At 38.7% G+C, this 19,855-nt stretch overlaps 2 protein-coding genes across 6 annotated transcripts in view; one reads left to right on the top strand and one right to left on the bottom strand.

Moving 5' to 3' along the window:
* LOC145991006 (early estrogen-induced gene 1 protein) overlaps positions 1–2,542 on the top strand; it is a 135,493-nt gene extending 132,951 nt beyond the window's left edge. For all 4 annotated transcript variants that reach the window (XM_083126664.1, XM_083126663.1, XM_083126662.1 and 1 more), the window contains one exon: positions 1,126–2,542. In XM_083126664.1, the coding sequence (XP_082982790.1) occupies positions 1,126–1,241 (116 nt within the window). In that variant the 3' untranslated portion in view covers positions 1,242–2,542. The remainder of the gene's footprint in view (positions 1–1,125) is intronic.
* A 3,525-nt stretch (positions 2,543–6,067) lies between these two features.
* Positions 6,068–18,034, bottom strand: LOC145991468 (uncharacterized). 2 transcript variants are annotated; one of them, XM_083127475.1, is made up of 3 exons: positions 17,990–18,034; positions 9,446–9,510; positions 6,068–6,989 (listed from the first exon to the last, which is right to left on the bottom strand). In XM_083127475.1, the coding sequence occupies exons 2-3, from the start codon at positions 9,492–9,494 to the stop codon at positions 6,229–6,231; spliced, it is 810 nt and encodes a 269-aa protein (XP_082983601.1). In that variant the 5' UTR covers positions 9,495–9,510; positions 17,990–18,034; the 3' UTR covers positions 6,068–6,228. The 2 variants fall into 2 exon arrangements, with proteins under 2 accessions (XP_082983601.1, XP_082983600.1); XM_083127474.1 differs by lacking the exon at positions 17,990–18,034 and adding an exon at positions 14,734–14,786.
* Positions 18,035–19,855: the final 1,821 nt, after the last annotated feature.

The raw sequence follows: 19,855 nt of genomic DNA, 5'->3' as shown, positions 1-19,855 counted from the left end.
TACTGTGGCCTATGTAAAAGAATGCAGTCTCACATTTATTGTTACCTAAACTAAAAGCCCCTCCCAGACAAGATTTTTAAAATATTCAATCTTCAATTTCTCATTGCTATATATTTCAGTATGGATAGAATAAAATATACGGTCCAAAATTCCCTGGATGAAAAACAGAGAGAGTAGAGTAGGGATGGTATCAAGACTGCACTTGACAGTGTCTTTTTGTTTCATGAGTGAAGACTCACACTTGTTATTCTACATGTCACCACTCCTTTACATACAAAACAAAAGAAAACTAGAAACAGAAGCAGTGAATTCAACATTGCCTTGGTTTGCAGAAACTGACTCTGATTCTTATCTGCACATGGATTTGTGTGTCCCATACTTCTTGCTGTTGTGGAAACTTCATTCCAAGTTCATTTAGATATGCAAAAATATTTTTCCAAATGCTTTTTGATTAATTGATTGATGTAGTTTATTTTATTTTGCGTTTTGTGCCTCTTGGCTAATTTGCGAAGATGGGGATGAGTGATGAAATGATGAAATTGATGAATGGACATTCACAAACAACCAAGCCCGAGCAGGATTCGAACCCGGGACCGTTGGCATCGCAGCATGATGTGCCCAAATGCTTTTTGAAACCAAAGATAAGTTGGAAAAGATGTAGCTATTCTTTTAGGATACAACTTGAGGCAGAAAGACTATTTTGGCTCCCTCTGTAATAAGTGAGGGGCAAGTCAACCCCACTGCCCCCCATTTCAGACATCTTGTGTAGTTGAATGGATAGCACCTTGCCTTTGGTGTAAGTGATCTTGGTTTGGTCCGCAGTGGGAGTCCTGAAGCTTCTGTGTTAACCCAATATCATGAAGATAATTGGGGAGCCACTTGGAAAGAAGTACTGAAGCTCCTATTTACAAAGCAAATGGTTTCAATGGACTTTATGAGTTTGACAGGCCTGGACTGTGTTGCCCCACAAAGTTTATTTTTGTAGTTGAGAGAGTTAGTATGTAACACCTCCCCCTTTGAGGTTTTTGTAAAAGTTACATTTGAATTAAAAGTTTATAAAAGTGAACACTATAGAGATTGAAGGTGTCATGATACATGCAGATAATTTTAATTTTCTTTTTCTAGTGTCTGGGCTTCAGCTGTTTATTGCCAAAGATGGTACCACTGCTCTTGGTAGTCACGAAGTGAAGAGTCAAATGCCAGCAGGTGTTTTCAAGCAAGTTGTCATGGATGGCAGGTAGCATTAGCGTTCAAGAGGACCTCACAGAAATGCTCATGCCTCATGTGAACTATACCCCATTTATATAGTGTGCGGGTGTGTGTATTAATGTGTGTCTGATTGTGATTGACTTTCCGTGAATTTTGTATGTGTGTTGTGTTACTTAGAAATATCAATGGTTAAAAGCAAAACATTAATAAAGTTTGGAAGGTGTTTTTTCGAGTAATCCACTGCATTATTCTGAAAAGTATGTGTGTAATGACGTAATGTGCAGTAGCCGTACAAGTTACCAAGGAAACACGTTTTTACTCACTTTGATGATATAAAAAGCATCATGCAGTCTCCGATAATAAATGTTTTTGACTCCTTCCAAATACTCATGAGCAAAACAGTATTATTCATATGTAATGAAAGCTCTGAAGAACCAAGTGTAGCTAACAACTTTACAACTAAGAACAACCTAAGAACTTAGCTTTTTGGTTGTGTAATAAGAGGGATCCGCACATTTTCTATTCTAACCAATTTTGACCGAAAAAACCCAGCAAATCATTGACAGTTAAAATCATTGGTTGATATACAAAAAATCTATTTGCTTGTTGCTCCATCAAATATATCGTCCTTGTTGCTATAATCTCAACTAAACTGTAAACAGCATAAAAAATCAATTTTTAAAAAAATGTATGGGCATGCTTTATGATTGTATTACAATCATACATAGGTATATAATACCACAAACATATGTATATACATACCAATTCTTGTTAATCTAAATCTTTCATAATCTTCTCTAAAATAATTTTAAAGTGTTAACAAAAAAATATATGCACTTCTATAACTGTCACTGGTTTGTTTATACAGAATCTACTATATTGAAGCTTGTTTTCTGTTTGATAGAGCTTTTCATATACCTTCAACAAATGCAGCTAAAGAAGCAGCATTGTGTAAATTAAAGAATGTATTAATACTATTCTGCTGTGGAGCAGATTTGTAGCTGTTTTTTGCAGTATGATTTAGATATTTAAGAATGGTGATATATTAACAGTGAAATGTGTAATATTTATATATACATTGAAAGTGACATCTGTCATTGAAATCCATTTGGATTTAAAGAAAATAGTATTTTAATATTGTATTTAAAAGTGTACATATATGTGATATATATATGTATATGTATATTATTGTGCATGTACACTTATTTCCATTTTTATTAGCAAAATAATTTTTCTTGATTTATGTTGCAGGACACCACAGAGAATACTTGTAAAAGAGAGTGTAAGAATGTATGTGTATATGTTCTAATACTATAATATTAAATTATGTCAATTAGTATTTCAAGTTCATAGTTATTCTACACCGTATACTAAAGAAAGCCAATTTGATGGTAAGAAGAAACTAACACAATGTTATTTGAATGGAGTGCTTTTGTAGTTCTTGGTGGGTTTCAGTTTTCTTTTCTATACTGCATTTTTTGTATTTGTGAAGTAACTAGTGAAGATTAAGCAGAGAATTGGTTACGTAAATTCGGTGGCATGCTGTGCTAAATGAGGCAGGGGAACAGGTCACCTGCACTTGCTCCCCCCCCTCCCCCTTATGGGTGTCTTAATATAATGCAGTAGATCAAGTAAAATTCAACCCTTGTTCAAATGAACCAAATAAATATAAGATACATATATTACAAATTGTCAGAAGTGACAAACATGAGGCACATTAAAATTATATGACAATAATAATTTTAAAGCAAATATGATATAATATAAAGAAAACATTAAAAATATAAGATTGTTGATTCGAAACAAAGAAAAATTAATAATAGCAATTTATGAGTTATCATCTCTTTGTTCGTAGATTAAGTTGACGTTTTTTAATAGAGTTGACTATTCTTGCAATTCAAACGTCCTCAATGCAATGGCACGGAGATGGCTGAGTTTTTTTTTCATGACGTGTGCTAGATCAGTAGAAGTTGTTAATGTGACAAAACTCGAACTGTTCCAGACTCCTTTATCAGGATCAAACCAGGACAACAATATAATTTGCCACTGGAAGAATATCCAGTTAATCATTTTACAGAGTTGTAGTAACGCCTTGTGTATGATTTCATTTTAGTTTTTAATTCAGTTAGGATAGGTTTTGGTTTGTTGTATTTTCTGCAAAGTTCAAGGAACTAAAAGCTTTCGTCTTCAGCCGGTCAATCATACGTACAGCACTCGCAACATTCACTTTCTTGTCCTGCTGCTGCGTGCCTTGAAACTGTGGACGTTCCCTCGGAAGCTATTTCTCAGCGTTTAGCCAAAGTAGCTTAAGGCATTTAGCCGATGCTTAGACTGTAGAATATTTTTCCAGTTCGTTATCAATGTCAGACATAAGTTCATAACGAGATTAGAAAATTATAGACTTTCTACACTCAAAAGTATCACTAGGATGAGCTTCAGCACATAGCAAAAACTTGAAGAAAAGCGAATCCGCTATATGTCTCTGAGGGAACAGCTAGGATGGTCAGCTTCCGTGGGACCATTTCGTTTACCTTCGCGCGTTGTCGTGATTCTCAGATGGTGAGAACAATGAGGCTGTCTATGCGATGGGAATAGGTGACATAAACAAACATCCATCCATGGTGAAAGATTTTCTTCAGTGTTACTTTTGGAAACGTTGTTTTCTGGAGAAAGAAGTGTTCTTATTATGTTAATGTAGATAATTAAAATAGCTCAAAAGGGCGATAAGTAGGAGGGAACAGCCTGTTCCCTCTGTTCCATGGAAGAACCACCACTGCGGGAATTATCTGTTAATCTTTTCTTCCTGCTTTTTCCATACTTTCACTTGTGCCTTTTCAAGTATATTCCAGCATATAAATATGATGGTTATGTGGAAATCAACTTCTGATGACCTGCTAAAATAAAATGAACTGGGAGGAAACATTATTGCTTGCTTGATTGATTTGCTTTATTTTACTTCGCTTCTCTGCCACTTTTGGCTAATCTTGAAAGATTCATTATGATACGATGAAAGGGATACTCACAGAACACCCGTGCTAAGGCTGGGATTTGAACTCCTGGAATTGTAGCATGCTTTAATAATCACTACGCCATGGAGGCTGGCTGGGAGGAAAACGTAAAAATATTTATTTTTTACATATATATTCGTATATATCTACACTATGCTGCAATTACCGAGCGAATTGACACTTGCCATAGAAAGTTCCCTCCAGCCTTAAAGAGTGCTCATCATCAAAAGACAAAACTGAGTTGTCATGGTGACATGTGCAGGTGCAATCAGTACCCATTTCATTTTATATGAGCAACTCCTTGTAGCAAGCAAGAGGACATGATTGCCACCATCAGCGCTCCTGCTGCAAAATTCACTCTGTGATTTCATTTTTGCAATCTGAAGGACACAATAAAAAAGGATGTGTGTTGCAAGTGAATGAACATTTGAAGGAGAAAGATGAGCTATTGATAGGGGCATGCATATTTCGTTTTTGACGAAAAAACGAAATTTGAAAAAATACATTGTAGTGTTAGTTTTTCATGTTTTTGAAAGGTGTGAGATGCATTTTGTGACCATGTTTTGTCATGAAATAATGCGAAATGAACTGCAAAAAGCGAAATTAACTGTTAAACACGAAATTTAGGGTTTATTCACCGACGCGGCACCTACTGAGGTCAGAATTATCCTGAGAGTTATGCAATTCCCAGAAAATTGATTAATTCTGCTGTTAATATTGGAGAAACAAAAATTGACTCCTTTACACAGAAATAAACTTAATACTCTGATAACTACATAAATGGGCTATTAGAAGTGAAATGTTAATTCTGTGGAATAAGTGTAGTTTTTAAATCAAATTTAGGATTATATTCACAATTTAAAATCAAAATGTCTTTTTATATACCACTTTTGATCCAATTTTTCACCGCTATAACACCGATATTTTATTTTATTTACCGCTTTTGAACCCGAAATTGACTCAGTTTTTATACCGAAATTTTGCTTTTTTATTTACCAAAAATATGTGGCTCTAGCTATTGAGCATGGTTCAAGGTTGGTTGAACTTGCAAGTGGGCACCTTTTATGACGAGAGTCTCAATTTGCTTGGTGATTACATTTAATATTGTATGTGTGTATGTATTGAATGTATATTAAACCTTTCCCCCTGTTTATTTTAGTAGCTCACCAGATGTTGATTTCCCTCCAACCATGTGCTGGCCTTGGATGTGTAGTGGTCCATGCAGCATGCTAGGATACCAGGGGTCCTGGGTTCGAATCCCGGACTGGGCATGGTTGTTTGTGAGGGTCCATTCATCAATTTCATCACTTATTCCCATCTTGCGATTAGCCAAAGTGGCATAAAAGTGAAGTGAAATAAACTAAATCAATCAACCCTCCTACCATGTATAGCACATTTTCATGTCATTTCAAAAGTGACTTGTTGAAAGACGTTGGTGGCAGTAACTAGCCTCCGAAATGTTTCGACTCTGATACTTTATGACGTATGTGACGATTTATGTTTCTGTATTGCACAATTGAATAGTTGTTGTTGTTTTTTTTTTTTTTGTTTTTTTTTTTCATATTAATTTTGAAGGCTCACTGCCTTCATTCACTAAGGATACTAAACGTTGCTAGATGCGCTACCATCTCCACTCTGCTCACTGCCATACCCTTAGTGAATGCAGGCAGTGAGCCTTCGAAATTAATTGAAAAAAAACCCTATTCAATTGTGCAACACGGAAACATGAATCTTCACGTACGTAATACTAAAGCTATGTTTACCGCATCCATCATGAATCAGATACTTTAGCTTATAAATAAAATTAAACTTGGACAAAATATTACCATAAAATAATGTAAATTGCCTGTTAGTAGTTTTTCTATTTTTGACAATGATCGTGCTTACATGAAGTACATTGAATCAGTTTATTTTTGAAAGATTATATTGGAAATGTCGTACATCATCCTGAATAATTTGATTAGATTTTCTCTTGAAACTTACTGTTTGGTATGTGAATCACTTGCCACTGCTAAGTAATAGTGCAAAGTGCGTTACTTGGACGAAACTGCCCACGCTTGAATGTGAGTGTTATTGCTTGCATTCCTGATTCATGAGAAATGTTCAGTTGGTTGAGTGATTCACATTGGATAGAGATTACATTTCCAGGAAATGAAATATATTTTCCAGGTTGCTGGAGACGAAGGCTGTATGTGTAATATGCAGCATCATATTTTTCTCCGATGAACATGATGGATAAGGGTGTGTGCTGATATACAAAATACCCCCAGCCAGAAATTTCGCAAATATGAATGTAGTTGGCTGCAATTTTTCTCCACGAGAAACTGACAGTGTCCAAATTGTCTGGAGCTATGGTCGCCAACAAAGCACCATGCATGTTTTGCAAATGGTTGATCAGGTCGGGCTTGAACAAGCGCTGATCACATCCGGGAAGAAAGCAATTGAACAGCTTGCTGAACGCACAGTGACCTGCGTGCTCCACTCTGTCTTCCAGTTTGGCAGTTACGTTGCAGCCATGCAGTGCATTTACGCATGGCAGTGGAAGTTTCTTGACGATGGACTCCAGGGTGAAATTCCGAGTTGTGATCTTCTGGCCTTTGCATGTTGGGCACTTTGGATATGCCTCGAGGCATCTGTGGCAGTTGTGGTGTCCTTGTTCGCAGATGTAAATAGGTGGTGTTACAATCTCGAAGCAGATAGGGCACTCCAATTTAGTCCATACCTGTTGAATCTCTGGTGGGATTTTGAAGGACTCCTTGAACTTTTTTAGGCCTGAAATTGAGTAGAAATTAGCTTTTACTTGATTTGTATTATTTATGTTTAACTTCTTTGCTCTTTGATATCAGAACTCTAAATTCTGAACACGTTTTTCCAACTTATTTTGTTCAACTTTGAAATTCACAACCACAATTTTTATCATCATCATTTCTTTTCTGCCTTTCTACTGATCTCTGCAACAGAGTGGTTAGCACAGCATGCTATGAAGCCAGGGGTGCTGGGTTAATCCTGTGCTTGGCATGGATGTTCGTTATGAGCGTCACTTCATAAATTCCATAATACCTAATCATATCATAAATTCTGTTACAAAGTTTAGACAGGGATGGCAACACTAGTTGGCAAGGTAACCCCACAATGTTGTACAAACAAGAACCAGTATCATTGTGTGTTTGGCTGTGGTAGCGGAAAGGTGAATGGAGTGGGGTGTATATGAGAACTGTATGGCAGTAATTGCTGCACAAAGTTGGCAAATCACCATCGGACATTTGCAACACCTTGAAAAAGCTGAATGTCAGCAGGATGTTCGTGCATCGGACCATCAACAGATACTGTGACACAGGAACAATTGAGGACAGCCCCAGGAAAGTTAGACCTCGCAGCATGAGGAGCCAGAAGCTCGTGAAAGCAGTGGTGGTGAGGATTCGACAAAATCCTGTCAGGAAACGAGCAGTGATGGCTCAAGAGCTGAACATTTCAAAAATGACGATGTCGCGTGTGCTCTGAAGTGATCTAGGACTCTGCACTTATCGGTGAAGTACTGGTCACTTCCTCACTCCACAGTTTAAGGTCCAGAGGGAGCAGAAAACAGAAAAACTCCTTCAGCGTTACGCAATGGTGGCCACAAGAGGATCCTTTTCACGGACGAAAAAATATTCATGATTGAAGAATGTTACAATCGTCAGAATGACCGTGTTTATGCCTCGACATCCCAGGAAGCTCGTGAAAACATGCCACGGATCCTCAGATACCTTCATCCCGCCTCAGTGATTGTTTTTGGTGGGGTGTTTCGTACGTTGGCACAACTGACCTCCACTTCTGTGAACATGGTGTGAAAACATCTGGAAAAGTGTACCAAGCGACAGTGTTGGAGCCACTTGTGAAATCGTTGACCCGCACCATGTTCAACAATGAGCCGTGGAGCTTCCAGCAGTACTCTGCACTGGCCAACAAGGCAAATACCACACAGGGGTGGCTTCGAATATCTAAAGAGGAAAATATCTTGCTTCTCTTTCTGGCAAGTAGTCTTAACGCACTTAAATAGAAAGTTTCAAGTAACAAGGACTGAGCCAATATCGATGTTGTCGTATCAGCCAATATCAGAATTTAAACTAGAAAGTATCTGTTGAAATTTGTTTACTTATACCAGTAGATCTTTCTGTACTTTGAGTATCGCATGGGATCTGCGAAAATGGCCACAGGACACTTTCATCGGGTCCAATTCTTCTATCCTTTAAATTTGGAAAATAAACGATTTTATTTAATTTTGCACCAAAATTGTGCGGCAGAAGTGAATTTTGTAATTAATTTATACTATTTTAATATTCTCTTGCGTACTTTTTGCCCCAAAATGTAGGACACAAAAAATCTGCAATAAATTGATTGATTTGCTTTATTTCACTTCGCTTTTGTGCCACTTTTGGCTAATTTGCGAAGATGGGTATGAGTGATGATATGATGGAATTGATGAACAGACACTCACAAACATCCATGCCCAGGTCGGGATTCGAACCCAAGACCCCTGGCATCGTAGCACAATGTGCTAACCACTCCACCACGGGGCCAGCATTTGCAGTAAATATAAACATTTGCAAAGTGGTATTGACTCAGCCCTACAAGTAACTCCAATACATTACAGTTGTTTATAAAAGGTCTATAACCATAGAGGGAGGGGGCAAGAACAGTATGTTAGATAAAAGAGAAAGGGAAGGGAAAGTGGTAGCATCACAGGAGACATTATTCAAAGGTGAGCCAAATATAAAAATTAGATATCAAACAGATGAATCTGTTCTACTCAATAGACTATCAGTGAAACTGATGATGATTTACCTGTCATTTCTGTAATTAGCTTAAAATGTACTACAAAGTTCATCCATTTTTGTTACTATTTCTTTTAAATTTAAAGGTATAGAGTCCTGTACCCTGGTTTTGTAGTAAGTGTGTAAATATGCAATGCATCTATTGAGCATTTTGTTACAGAGATTAATTAAGAAGCCGAATAAACCATTCAGATTCTTCATGGAATATATGTAATTTTATACCAGACTGGTATAATCACAATATGGATAATTTTTTTCAATTTCTGATTAGTATCTGCAGAAATTTCATTCCAGTTCAACGCTAAAAATATTTTGTCCACTCAAACAAAACACACTAGAGGGCTGCTTCAGGTTAGTGTGGAGCCACATGTTGTCAAAATCCCACATTAACTTTACTGCATCAAAGAAACTTACCGTTGCTCTCAGGATGATCCTGTGAGGATGCTGCTTTATTCCCATCCATTAAAGTTCAGTTCAGCCTGTGAACATAAAGAAAAAAATATGTTAAATTATGGAGTAAGATACCGTTAATATGAGGAAAATAATGTAATATGTACTAAAGTATTACATGTAATCGGAACTTCTGATTTTTCATGATAACGACACACACTTTGATGCTTAGAGAAGACTTCAATATCTCAGTGTAATCCCCCTTTACAAGTGCACTTATCCCAGCATTTCACTAGTGCTTGGATACCAATAACACAAAAATTTCTCGGTATGCCAGAGCTTCACCTCTTTGCTACTGCTGACCTCCAAAGAACTTGTTAAAGGATCCAGACAGGTGACAATCTGTTGGAAGGAGGTCTGGAGTGTGAGAAAAAAAAAGGGGGTGGGGGCAGCAGTAACACCCAACAGAGTTCCTATAATGTAAATTGTGTGGTGGGCAGTATGTGGATGTGCAATGTCTTGCAGAAGTTACATCCTACCGTAAGTAATCAAACCAGGCTGTTGTTTTCTTGAGTGTTATGCACATGTTGGATAACCTGCCAGTAGTAAACACTTGGTGGTTACACTACTGGGCAGAAAATCCACATCAATGGTGCCACTTTTGTTCCAAAAGATACTGTCCTGCTGATGAAATTGCTCAAAATGTTTTGGTAGGTGGTGAGTCTACAGATGGGGGACAAAATAATACGAACACCTGTGAAAAAGTATGCCACATTTCACACCGGCAGTACAGCAGCACCACCTGGCACTGAAGTCTGCCACCTAGTGGCTGTGAAGGGGAAGGTATTAGTTTGCCAACAGCAGTCATTGGTGGTGCATTCGTCTATCATACGCTCTCAAGAGACACTGCAATGTCAGACCTGACAGAGTTCCAAAGAGGCATGATTGTTGGAGCACGTTCAGCTGGAGCCACGGTGACTGAAACCTCAAAGCTTGTTGGGTGTGCAAGGAGCACAGTATCAGCCGTTATGACAGCGTACACAACACAAGGTAAGATGGCGTCTTCAAAGCACAACAGTGGACGAAAGACAAAGCTTGCTGCTCGGGATAGGAGGGTGTTGAAGCGCATAGTGGCCCGAAAGCACAAGCAATCGTTATCCGAGATAACATCTGAAATGAACAGGCATCTCCAGGACCCCATTTCAACCAAAACTGTCAAAAGGGAACTCCATGCTGCAAACATTCATGGCCGAGTGGCAATTCGTAAGCCATTGGTGACATCACGTAATGCTGTCAAGCGACGCCAATGGTGCAGAGCTCACAGAAGTTGGTCCCCACAGCAGTGGCAACAAGTCATCTGGTCTGATGAATCAACATTCACGTTATTTCAGACCACGGGGCGCGTTTATGTGTGGAGAACGCCTCGAGATGCATTTCATCCTGACTGCCTCTTGCCAACTGTGAAGCATGGAGGTGGGTCCATTATGGTATGGGGCGCGATATCTTGGCATGGTGTGGGACCACTTGTTTTTCTGCATGGGAAGATCAATGCCAGTCACTATCGCAGCATTCTGGGGGATCATCTCCATCCTTTTGTCCAGACTTTATTTCCTGGGGACCGACCGCTTTTTCAAGACGACAACGCTCCTATCCACACTGCTGGGTCTGTCCAAACATGGTTTGAAGAACATGACGATGAAGTAGGACATCTTGAATGGCCCCCACAGTCTCCTGACCTGAACATTATAGAACATTTGTGGGGATATTTGGAGTCCAAACTTCGTGCTCGAAGTCCGCCTCCAGCTACACTTTCGGAATTGGAGACTGCTCTGGAGGAAGAATGGCTCCATATTCCCTTAAACATTGTGCATGACCTCTATGCGTCCATCCCACGTCGCATACAAAGTGTACTTCAGTCACAGGGTGGTAAAATAAAGATTTTCTCTACATTCACAGGTGTTCGTATTATTTTGTCCCCCATCTGTACATCCTTACACTGTTTTCATGTGCAGTTTGGGTTCCAGACTGAAATTTTGAATTCACATTTCGTCATAGGTGACAATCTAATTGAGAAACAATTGGCCTTTCCTGTCCAAACATTCGCTTAACTTGTTACAGATTTGCAGAGAGCTGTCTTGGTACCCAACATGCACTAACTATAGATGTTCACGAATTATTGTGTTCAGGGCCGGATTTACCTCTTTGCCGCCCCTAGGCCAAACAAGAATGAAAAAAAAATCATTATTTTCTGTATTACTATTTCTAATATTAACGGCATGCAGTACTAATTAACTGATAGTTCCATACAAAAATGTAACAAAGTGATATGACATAAATTATATAAATTACATTTTAACATTTACCTTGTTTTTCAGAGAAGACACACCACCTACTTCTTGAATAATATTCTCAAGCAACTAACAGTAGAATAGTACAATGTGAAACCCCTTTAATAATGCTTGCGCTGACAGTTTAATTCTCAACAATTCAACGCGAATCACATGCTTTTGATATGGGGCCAATGCCGGAGTAGAGTCCAGCGCAGATATTTCTGCCGTGCGATGCGCGAAACAACTAAAGAAGCAGTGTTGCTAATGGAGCAGATAGAAAAATCGCTGCAATGCGCCGATGCACAGCTGTTACGTACAACAATAAAATTAGAGAATTCAGGTCTATCTAACGTTGAGTTTTAAACGTCATGCATTATACCAGGACTAGGATTAATATGTACTAACAAGTGGCTTTGTATGTAGCTACATACATATGGATTAAAAATTCGCAAAATATGAACTAACACATAAGTAAAATTACCAAAAATGCTGCAAAGAAGACTTCTTCATACGATTCCTTATTTGAGTGATTTCAAACAAAATAAAAAAATATATATATTATTTTTCATTGCATTAATGCACTGGTGGCGTTCTAACTTTTCACTCCCAAAACCCGTATACACTGGTATGGAACTGCAACGGCAGATAATAACATGCCAACGTGTTAAACCGCTACAATTGCACCATAACACTCCTCCTGAAGCAGTATTATTATTTCCTCTCTGAGATCGGCGACAGTCGGTTGCCTTTGTTGTACATTTACAAAGGATGCGGGCTTCCACAACAATAACAAGTACATATACTGCCACTAGACGATAAGCTGCGTGGCTTTTTCTTTTGTTATGAACCAGGGCCGGCGCTAGTCATTTTGCCTCCCTGGGAGGTGGCAGCAGATGCCGCTCTATTTCGACCCCCCCCCCCCCCCCCGGTCATTACGCAGCAACGGAAAATAACGTTTTCATCGAAAGCGTCCACTGACGATTTGGTCGCTGGTCTTTGTCGTTCTTTCCCGGGAGTGTGGAATGATGTGGAGGGGCCTTCTGACATCTCAAGAGATTGTCTTTCGTTCATGATAGCCCTGATTGTTCTTTCAGGAACTCCAGACGCAGCCGCTGCTCTCTTGCCAAAATGCTTTATTGGGATGCTAACACCATGACTGGCTTCCTCCTTCATGAACGCGTGCACGTTGCTTAGAATTTCCCGAGCTTGGCTATGCAAGGTTTTTGATTTCAACTTCGACAGAACTGGAGACATTATGGAATTTAACGTTCATTAGCAAACACACACTTTTACATACACACATGCAATACACGCACACAACGTCAAACCGGTCAAATACTTAGTATAAAATAAAAATATGGTGCTTCCAATCCAACAAAACTCACCGCCACTTTACCTGCTTTCCCCTTCCGTGAAAGAAATAGTGCTTCATTATTACAGTTGGCAACACTAGTTACTAGCTAGCCAATGAACATGCACTGCATAAAAGAAGCAAGCACTACGCCGTGCTATATTGCCACATTACCGTCCCTGCCGAACGGTGGGAACCGCGAGCTGGAGCGCTATTCAATTGTTTTCATTGATGTTTGCGCGAGTGTGTCCAGGAATGGAATGACAATATGGCAACAATAGCGAAGGTTTTCGAGCAGGGTAGAACACATGATGCTAAGAGAGAGGGAGACGAAACGAAAATTCGTTTCTACGCAACGGCAAATTTACGTGTGTGGCACTCTAACAAGGAACAGCAACGGCTTTCCTGGAACACAGCCAAGCCTGTGTTGTCTTTCAAAAGCAGGCAGCAGGTTCCACGTTCTTGTCGCAATCGCGGACCCGGCTCAGCACAATACTGTACATTCGAAACAACAATGTCTGTAATTAAAACAACAAATTAGTAAACTAGTTCCGAGCCCTGCTAGTCCCTCTCTCTTAAGAAATATTCTTCGTTAATTTATATTTACAATTCAACTACATTAAGTCATTCAATTCGTGTGTCCGGAGAAAAAAAAAAGAGTCAATCCGAGAATTACGTATTCCTTATAAATTTAAAAGAAACAATTGTGCTGCCCCTACCAAAGTGCCACTCTAAGCCCGGGCCTATGAGGCCTATTGGGAAATCCGGACCTGATTGTGTTCAATGTTCCTTCAGAAATATCCATCTGTTCGAATCCCAGTTTGGGCATGAATGTTTGTGAGCGTCCATTCATCACATCACTCATTGCCATCTTTGCAAATTAGTCACAAGTGTCCAAAAAGCGAAGTAAAATAAAGCAAATAAATCAATCAATCAACCATCTGTTCCACAAGTTAGCAAGTTATCCATCGACTTTCAAGGATCAGGCATTTCACTCGCAGAATGCTCATGGTAAGGACTTCAGTGCACTCTGAGCCACCTGAGCTGCGATTGCCTTGCAGTAATTTACAGCCGCCATTAAACCATTTGAGTCATTCAGATGTTTCAATAGGTTTTTAATTTAGACTTTCAAGTTGTTGCCCAAGAGACTCATTGCTGGATTTTATGCCACATTAAAAATCATTATGAAGTTTTCTGCGAATTTCACTCAGTTTACACCTTCATTCACAAGAAATTTCATCACAACATGCTGTTTCATGTTTGCTCTTAGTCGCAGACTTGTCTGCCATTTTGTTTAACAAGTTATTTGTGCTGCATGCAACATTAGTGCTCCATGTGGTAATAATAGACACTTGTCCCTTATAAGTCAAGTCTTTTGTATACATCTGGGTGCATGTAGTTATTCTGAAAAATCAAAAGTCTTATGTTTGACTTGGCACAACCCTTGTCGATGACAAAAGTTCGTATGGATTTGGTCATAAGAATTCTGGATCAAGTATCCTTTCCTGCTTAATGACTAGTAATCCTTGCATTTGTGCATTGTAAGCTTTATAACTTATTGTAAATAATAATAATAATCACAGGCAAATGGGTTTACTTCACCTATAGTACTGGTAACATTAAAGCCTCACCTTGAAATTTGAAGATCACCTTAATTTTGTTACCTTGGTGGTAATAATAATTGTCATGTATATGGCACTGTTATCCAAACAATGTAGTGTTCATGGAGAACCTCATTGTAATCCTGGGATACTCTGTACATGTGCCCACAAAATTGAATTTGTATTTTTTTTTCAGAAATTTTCTTCTGCTTTTTACTAAGATGAATGATGGTCAGAGGAAACGGTGATGCTTGGTTATGTTTGGGGATAGGGGGAGAGAATGATTATACGATTCAACATTGGAGGCAGTGAAGCAGCTGGAGAATGCTCTACACAAATTTCCTTAACTGGGGATGGCATCGCCTTGTGATCCCTCACTCTGTATCCAGTATCCAGCTGGGTTGTTATAGAAGTACGGTGACCATAAGTCCTGTTTCAGAGGCATGTCCCGATTGTCCCGTCCATATTATTGAAAAGCCATTATTTGTCCCGTTTTATAAAGGTCTAGGAGTTATTTTGAAAACCAAATCTAAATTGGAAAGACATTTCATGCCAAAAAATATGTATTGTTCTATATACAAAAAAAAAAGTGTGTTCCGTTATTTGAAGAGCAGTGAATAAGCATGCAGTTTCTTTACGGAATTGCAACAAGAATTTAAAGTTCCCTTGTCTTGACACGAACTCAAAAGAAAATCTAAAGTTGTGTGTCTGATATGTGGGGTAAGGTTTTCAGGGAGTTTCATGAACAGTTGTGAAGAATAAAGCTGTTCTCCAGAAGATTTGTTCTTCTGATAAACACTTCTGGCATTCCTCAATCAGCGTAGGACTACCATCAAAGTTTAATCAGAAAGGACCAGAAACACTATACAGTCTCACAGAGATTATAATAATTAATACCTTTTGACAAGAGATCATATTTCATTTATTGTTTATGATGTATCATTTATGTGATCCATAACAATACGTTAATAATAACAATAATGTTTTAATTAGAAGGCCTAACCAATTTTTTCAGGAGAAAGAGTGATGGGGGGGGGGGTAAACTGACTGTCCCATTTTTGGCTCTAGATATTTTGGTCACACTATATAGGATTCAATCTTTTGCTCTTCCGCCCCTGTTGGGTCTCACTTATCGCACACATACTGAAGATTTGGTGTTCTGACGTCATTGCGGTTGTTAGGTTTCATTCCCTTATCAAAAATAATAACTTTGTGGTCAATCCCCGAAATATTGCATTGTACTTATACTGAGAGAACTAAACCTAACAACGAAGGCATACCACAATGATGTCAGAGCACCAAATCTTCAATATGGGTGCGATAAGAGAGACCCCACCACTCTTCTGCCCACTGGTCTCCACTCTTCTTCGTCTTGCACAGTGAAGGATGAAGATGATAATATTGCCAACAATTTTACAAATAGCATGTAGCATGTTTTTTTTTTTTTTTGTTTTTCCTTTTACTATTGTAAATAAATTTCTAAGCATGTGGCCTTTTTTATTTCTAAGATAGAGCATTGAAATGATTGCAATGTTATGTGACTGGTAATGGTATCAGCAAATCCTACACTGGTACTCTCGTCACTGGATCTAAGAATTTACATAGTATATACTCCTGTAGATGCAATATGCAGGTAGGTTTACTTTTTAATGAGAATCCAAGGAGACATCTGTGTGTAAGGAAGAGACCACTTAGGAAGAACTGGAGAAGACCTGGTATTTGGGCAGTGATGCCACTGTGCAAATCCAGTAAGTTCATTTTTGTTTCAATGGGTTTTAAATTTAGCGGCTGCACGTGGCATGCGACTTGAATAAAAGATGTCCAAGAGTCATTTCCAGATTTTATGCCACATTAAAAATTGCTACGAAACAAGGAATGAATTACAAACTGGGTCATCTTGAACATACATAATCTTTCTATCCCCTCAGAGCATTCTAAACAACTGAAAAAGCTTTGAAAGTTATAAAAATGTTTTTCTAAAACAAAATTACAATCAAATCCAATTTCAAATATATTTTTCAATATATTTATAAATACTGGAGCATTGTTTTTCAACCTATGGGATGTGACCCATTGCTGGGTCCCGAGGGGGCATTTGGTGGAACGCGAAGTCTGGTTCAAAATTTTATTTACCGTGTGTTAAAATCCTATTACATTTAAATTAATAAGTCTTTTAAATTACATATTTACTCTTCCAGAATGAAGTATGTGTAATTTGTTTAAGCAAGCGTAAAAGAGGGTTTCTTAAAGTACTCGATGTTAGCAAAAATATGATTATATTCTGGGTGCACACCCCTACAAGTAATTCTGCTGGCGCCCACGCTTATGGGTCCCATGAAGTGTAATATCCTTGAAAGTGGGTTCCTGATTGAAAAAGTTTGGTTGATTTGTTGCTTTAAGTCCATTTTATGCAAAGTAAGGCTAATCGACACTGGGCCTACAGTTTAAAGTGGAATCCGAACCACTATGACCCCTTGATTACAAGGCGACTACGAGAACCTAAACCAACCATAACAAGTAAGAAAAACGGGAAAGTTTACATTAAGCAGTTAAAAAGTCTCACAGTAAAAAACAATATGTTTGAATTTGAGTAAACGTTATGCATAGAAAGGCTAATTGGGACTCGACCTACATTTTAAAGCCACTCCTGTGTGTATACCAATGATTTATCCACACACACGCAACAACTCCCCCCCACAAATTTCCTCAATACTCTCCTAAAGGTTTTCACCAACGCCAAATTTTTTGTAATTTTGGCTCCAAATTGACCCTTACACCCTCTATATTCAGTGTGATGGTGAAGAAATTTCCAGTGGGGAGGGGAATTTTACTGACTGTCTAGGGACAGCATAAGATAATGATTTTACATATCCCCAATGGATAAAATTTATCAAGCGAGGGGGACACAAATACCCAGGGGGAAATCACCCCCCTCCCCCTACAAATACCACCCTGCCTATATTACATGTGAAAAGTTGTAATTGGCCGAAATGAGAAACTGACCCATCGCTTGCCTATAACGAAAATTCACTGCACGCCCCCTTCCAAACACTAATAAACTCCCTCCAAAACCTGGGACTTATTTATTTTCAACCACCCTCAACCAAACAGCAAAGCAAGCTTTGCGCACGCTCGAATTGGTCACTCTGGTGCAAAACTTCCAAATGTTTAGAATGCCTGCATTTTGTGGAAAAACTGAAGGAATCTTGGAACTTGATTCCACCCGCAATCTCCTCCCCCCAAACACTTTCAACCACAGCAATACACCCAAGGTAACTTAATAAACCTTTCTCATGCCTGACGCGAGGTCAACGACCGTGAGGCCCAGGTTCGGATCCGGTGAAGCAGGGTTGGCAAAATTTATGTTTTTTTAAAAAAAAGAACAAAACAAACGTTTTTTTGTTTAAAACATGTTTTTTTTGTTTTAAACATAGTTTTAAACATGAGTTTTAAAAAACATGTTTTAAACAAAAGAAAGTCAACCTTTTCGCAGTAAATTATAGTTAAAGTCGTTATAGAAAAAATACTCATTTCTATGAGTAGTGACGGCAAGGACAGTTTATTTACCTTTGGAGATAAGGTTTATCATACTGCAGGGTAGCGGTGTACGGGACAGAATTTTTTGGTTCGGGACGGTAAATTCTTTAAATCCCGACATTCGGGACGGGGAAAATTCTCAATTTCCCGAAAAAGACGAGAAATTTTCGGGACGGGATATGTTCGAAATTTCCCAAAGCTCTTGAAATCTCGAATTCTACACGTAATTTCCATCTTAAGTACTTGTTTTTCAGTGGTCAGAAGTAGCGAGCTACATGTAGCGTCGCTACTGTAGCTAGCTACAAAATTTGTAGCTGTAGCTGTAGCGACGCTACATTTTGAAAATTGTAGTTGTAGCGGTAGCGAAGCTACAAAATTCCTGTAGTTGTAGCGAAAATTTCGCTACAGCTACATTTTTTCTTGGCATTTTGAGGTGAATTTTGAATGCGGCAACAGTGTCAGAAAAAATCGACAATAACCCTTAATGTTGCAGGAGGTTCATAAAGACAGTCTATTACATGGAGATCAGCCGCGGCTCGTGCATTATTTTTCTAGGGGTTCACCGAAATAATATGACACATATTCAGTTTCCGCAAATACTTTCTTCGCGAAAGAAAGGGATCGGGGGGGGGGGGGGCTTAAAAGATTGGTACATAATTATTTCATAGAATGAGGTTTCATAGCAGAGTTTCATAATAATTATCATAAATTACTGTGACTGAAATGAAATTATATGTGGATAATACTTGTAAATAGTTTTACATTGACATTAATTCTCCAGGCGGGTGTGACCCCTTTTTCCGTTCGGAAGTCCATGCCTGCAACTATAAAACGAATATTCACAATGTTTCTACAATTATTAAAGGGAAATGGCAACCAATGGCATGTGCGTACCAGATAGAGGCAACGCGTTTTCGGAACATCTCTGAGGTGTTCTTATGCGCAAGTTGAAAGCGAGTCGCACAGAAACCGAATCAGCTGGTGAGGGAGTTGCAACGCGCGACTGTTGGCGCGTGTTTACAATTCTCAAGCAGCGTTGCAAGTGAACAAAAAAACAGTGGGTAACAATGACTCAATGCAGAATTGTAGAACAACAAAAGCTCACTAGCGAAAACAATACAATAAGCTTACCTTATGTGTTGTAAATACTGCAAATACGATCAAATGAAGAAACCAATGATTTATTCCAGGTCTTCTATGCCGTCAAGTTCGGAACCTGAATCGGACATTTCGCAACAAGAATCTTCTGCACTCGACAATGAATCGTCCGCACTGCTGCTACTGTCGCCAACCCTGAAAGCCAGACGCTCTATTTCTGGTTCCAGCAAACCCTCCGTCCGAATGTATTGTTCCTCAGTTTTTCTAACATTGCTGCAACATGACTCCCATTCCTCCTCTCCAATCACCGAAAACGCTTCCTTACAAAGTTCCCACACATCATTTAATTTGAAAGTCACATTGCGATTTGCAACCCATTGTTTAGAAATTTTCTCTATAGCATTTAAATTGGGATGATATGCAGGCAAGCGAAGGACTGTGTGGCCATGTTCATTCATCAGTTCATCTAAAATGTAGGATTTCATCTTCGGTTTGTGCAGTTTTATAAGGCTGTATA

This window comes from Lepisma saccharinum, chromosome 8 (assembly GCF_977018435.1).
Source record: "Lepisma saccharinum chromosome 8, izLepSacc3.1, whole genome shotgun sequence".
NCBI lineage: Eukaryota > Metazoa > Arthropoda > Insecta > Zygentoma > Lepismatidae > Lepisma > Lepisma saccharinum.
The sequence above is the reverse complement of the archived record's forward strand: the minus strand, read 5'-3'. Positions and strand labels throughout refer to the sequence as shown.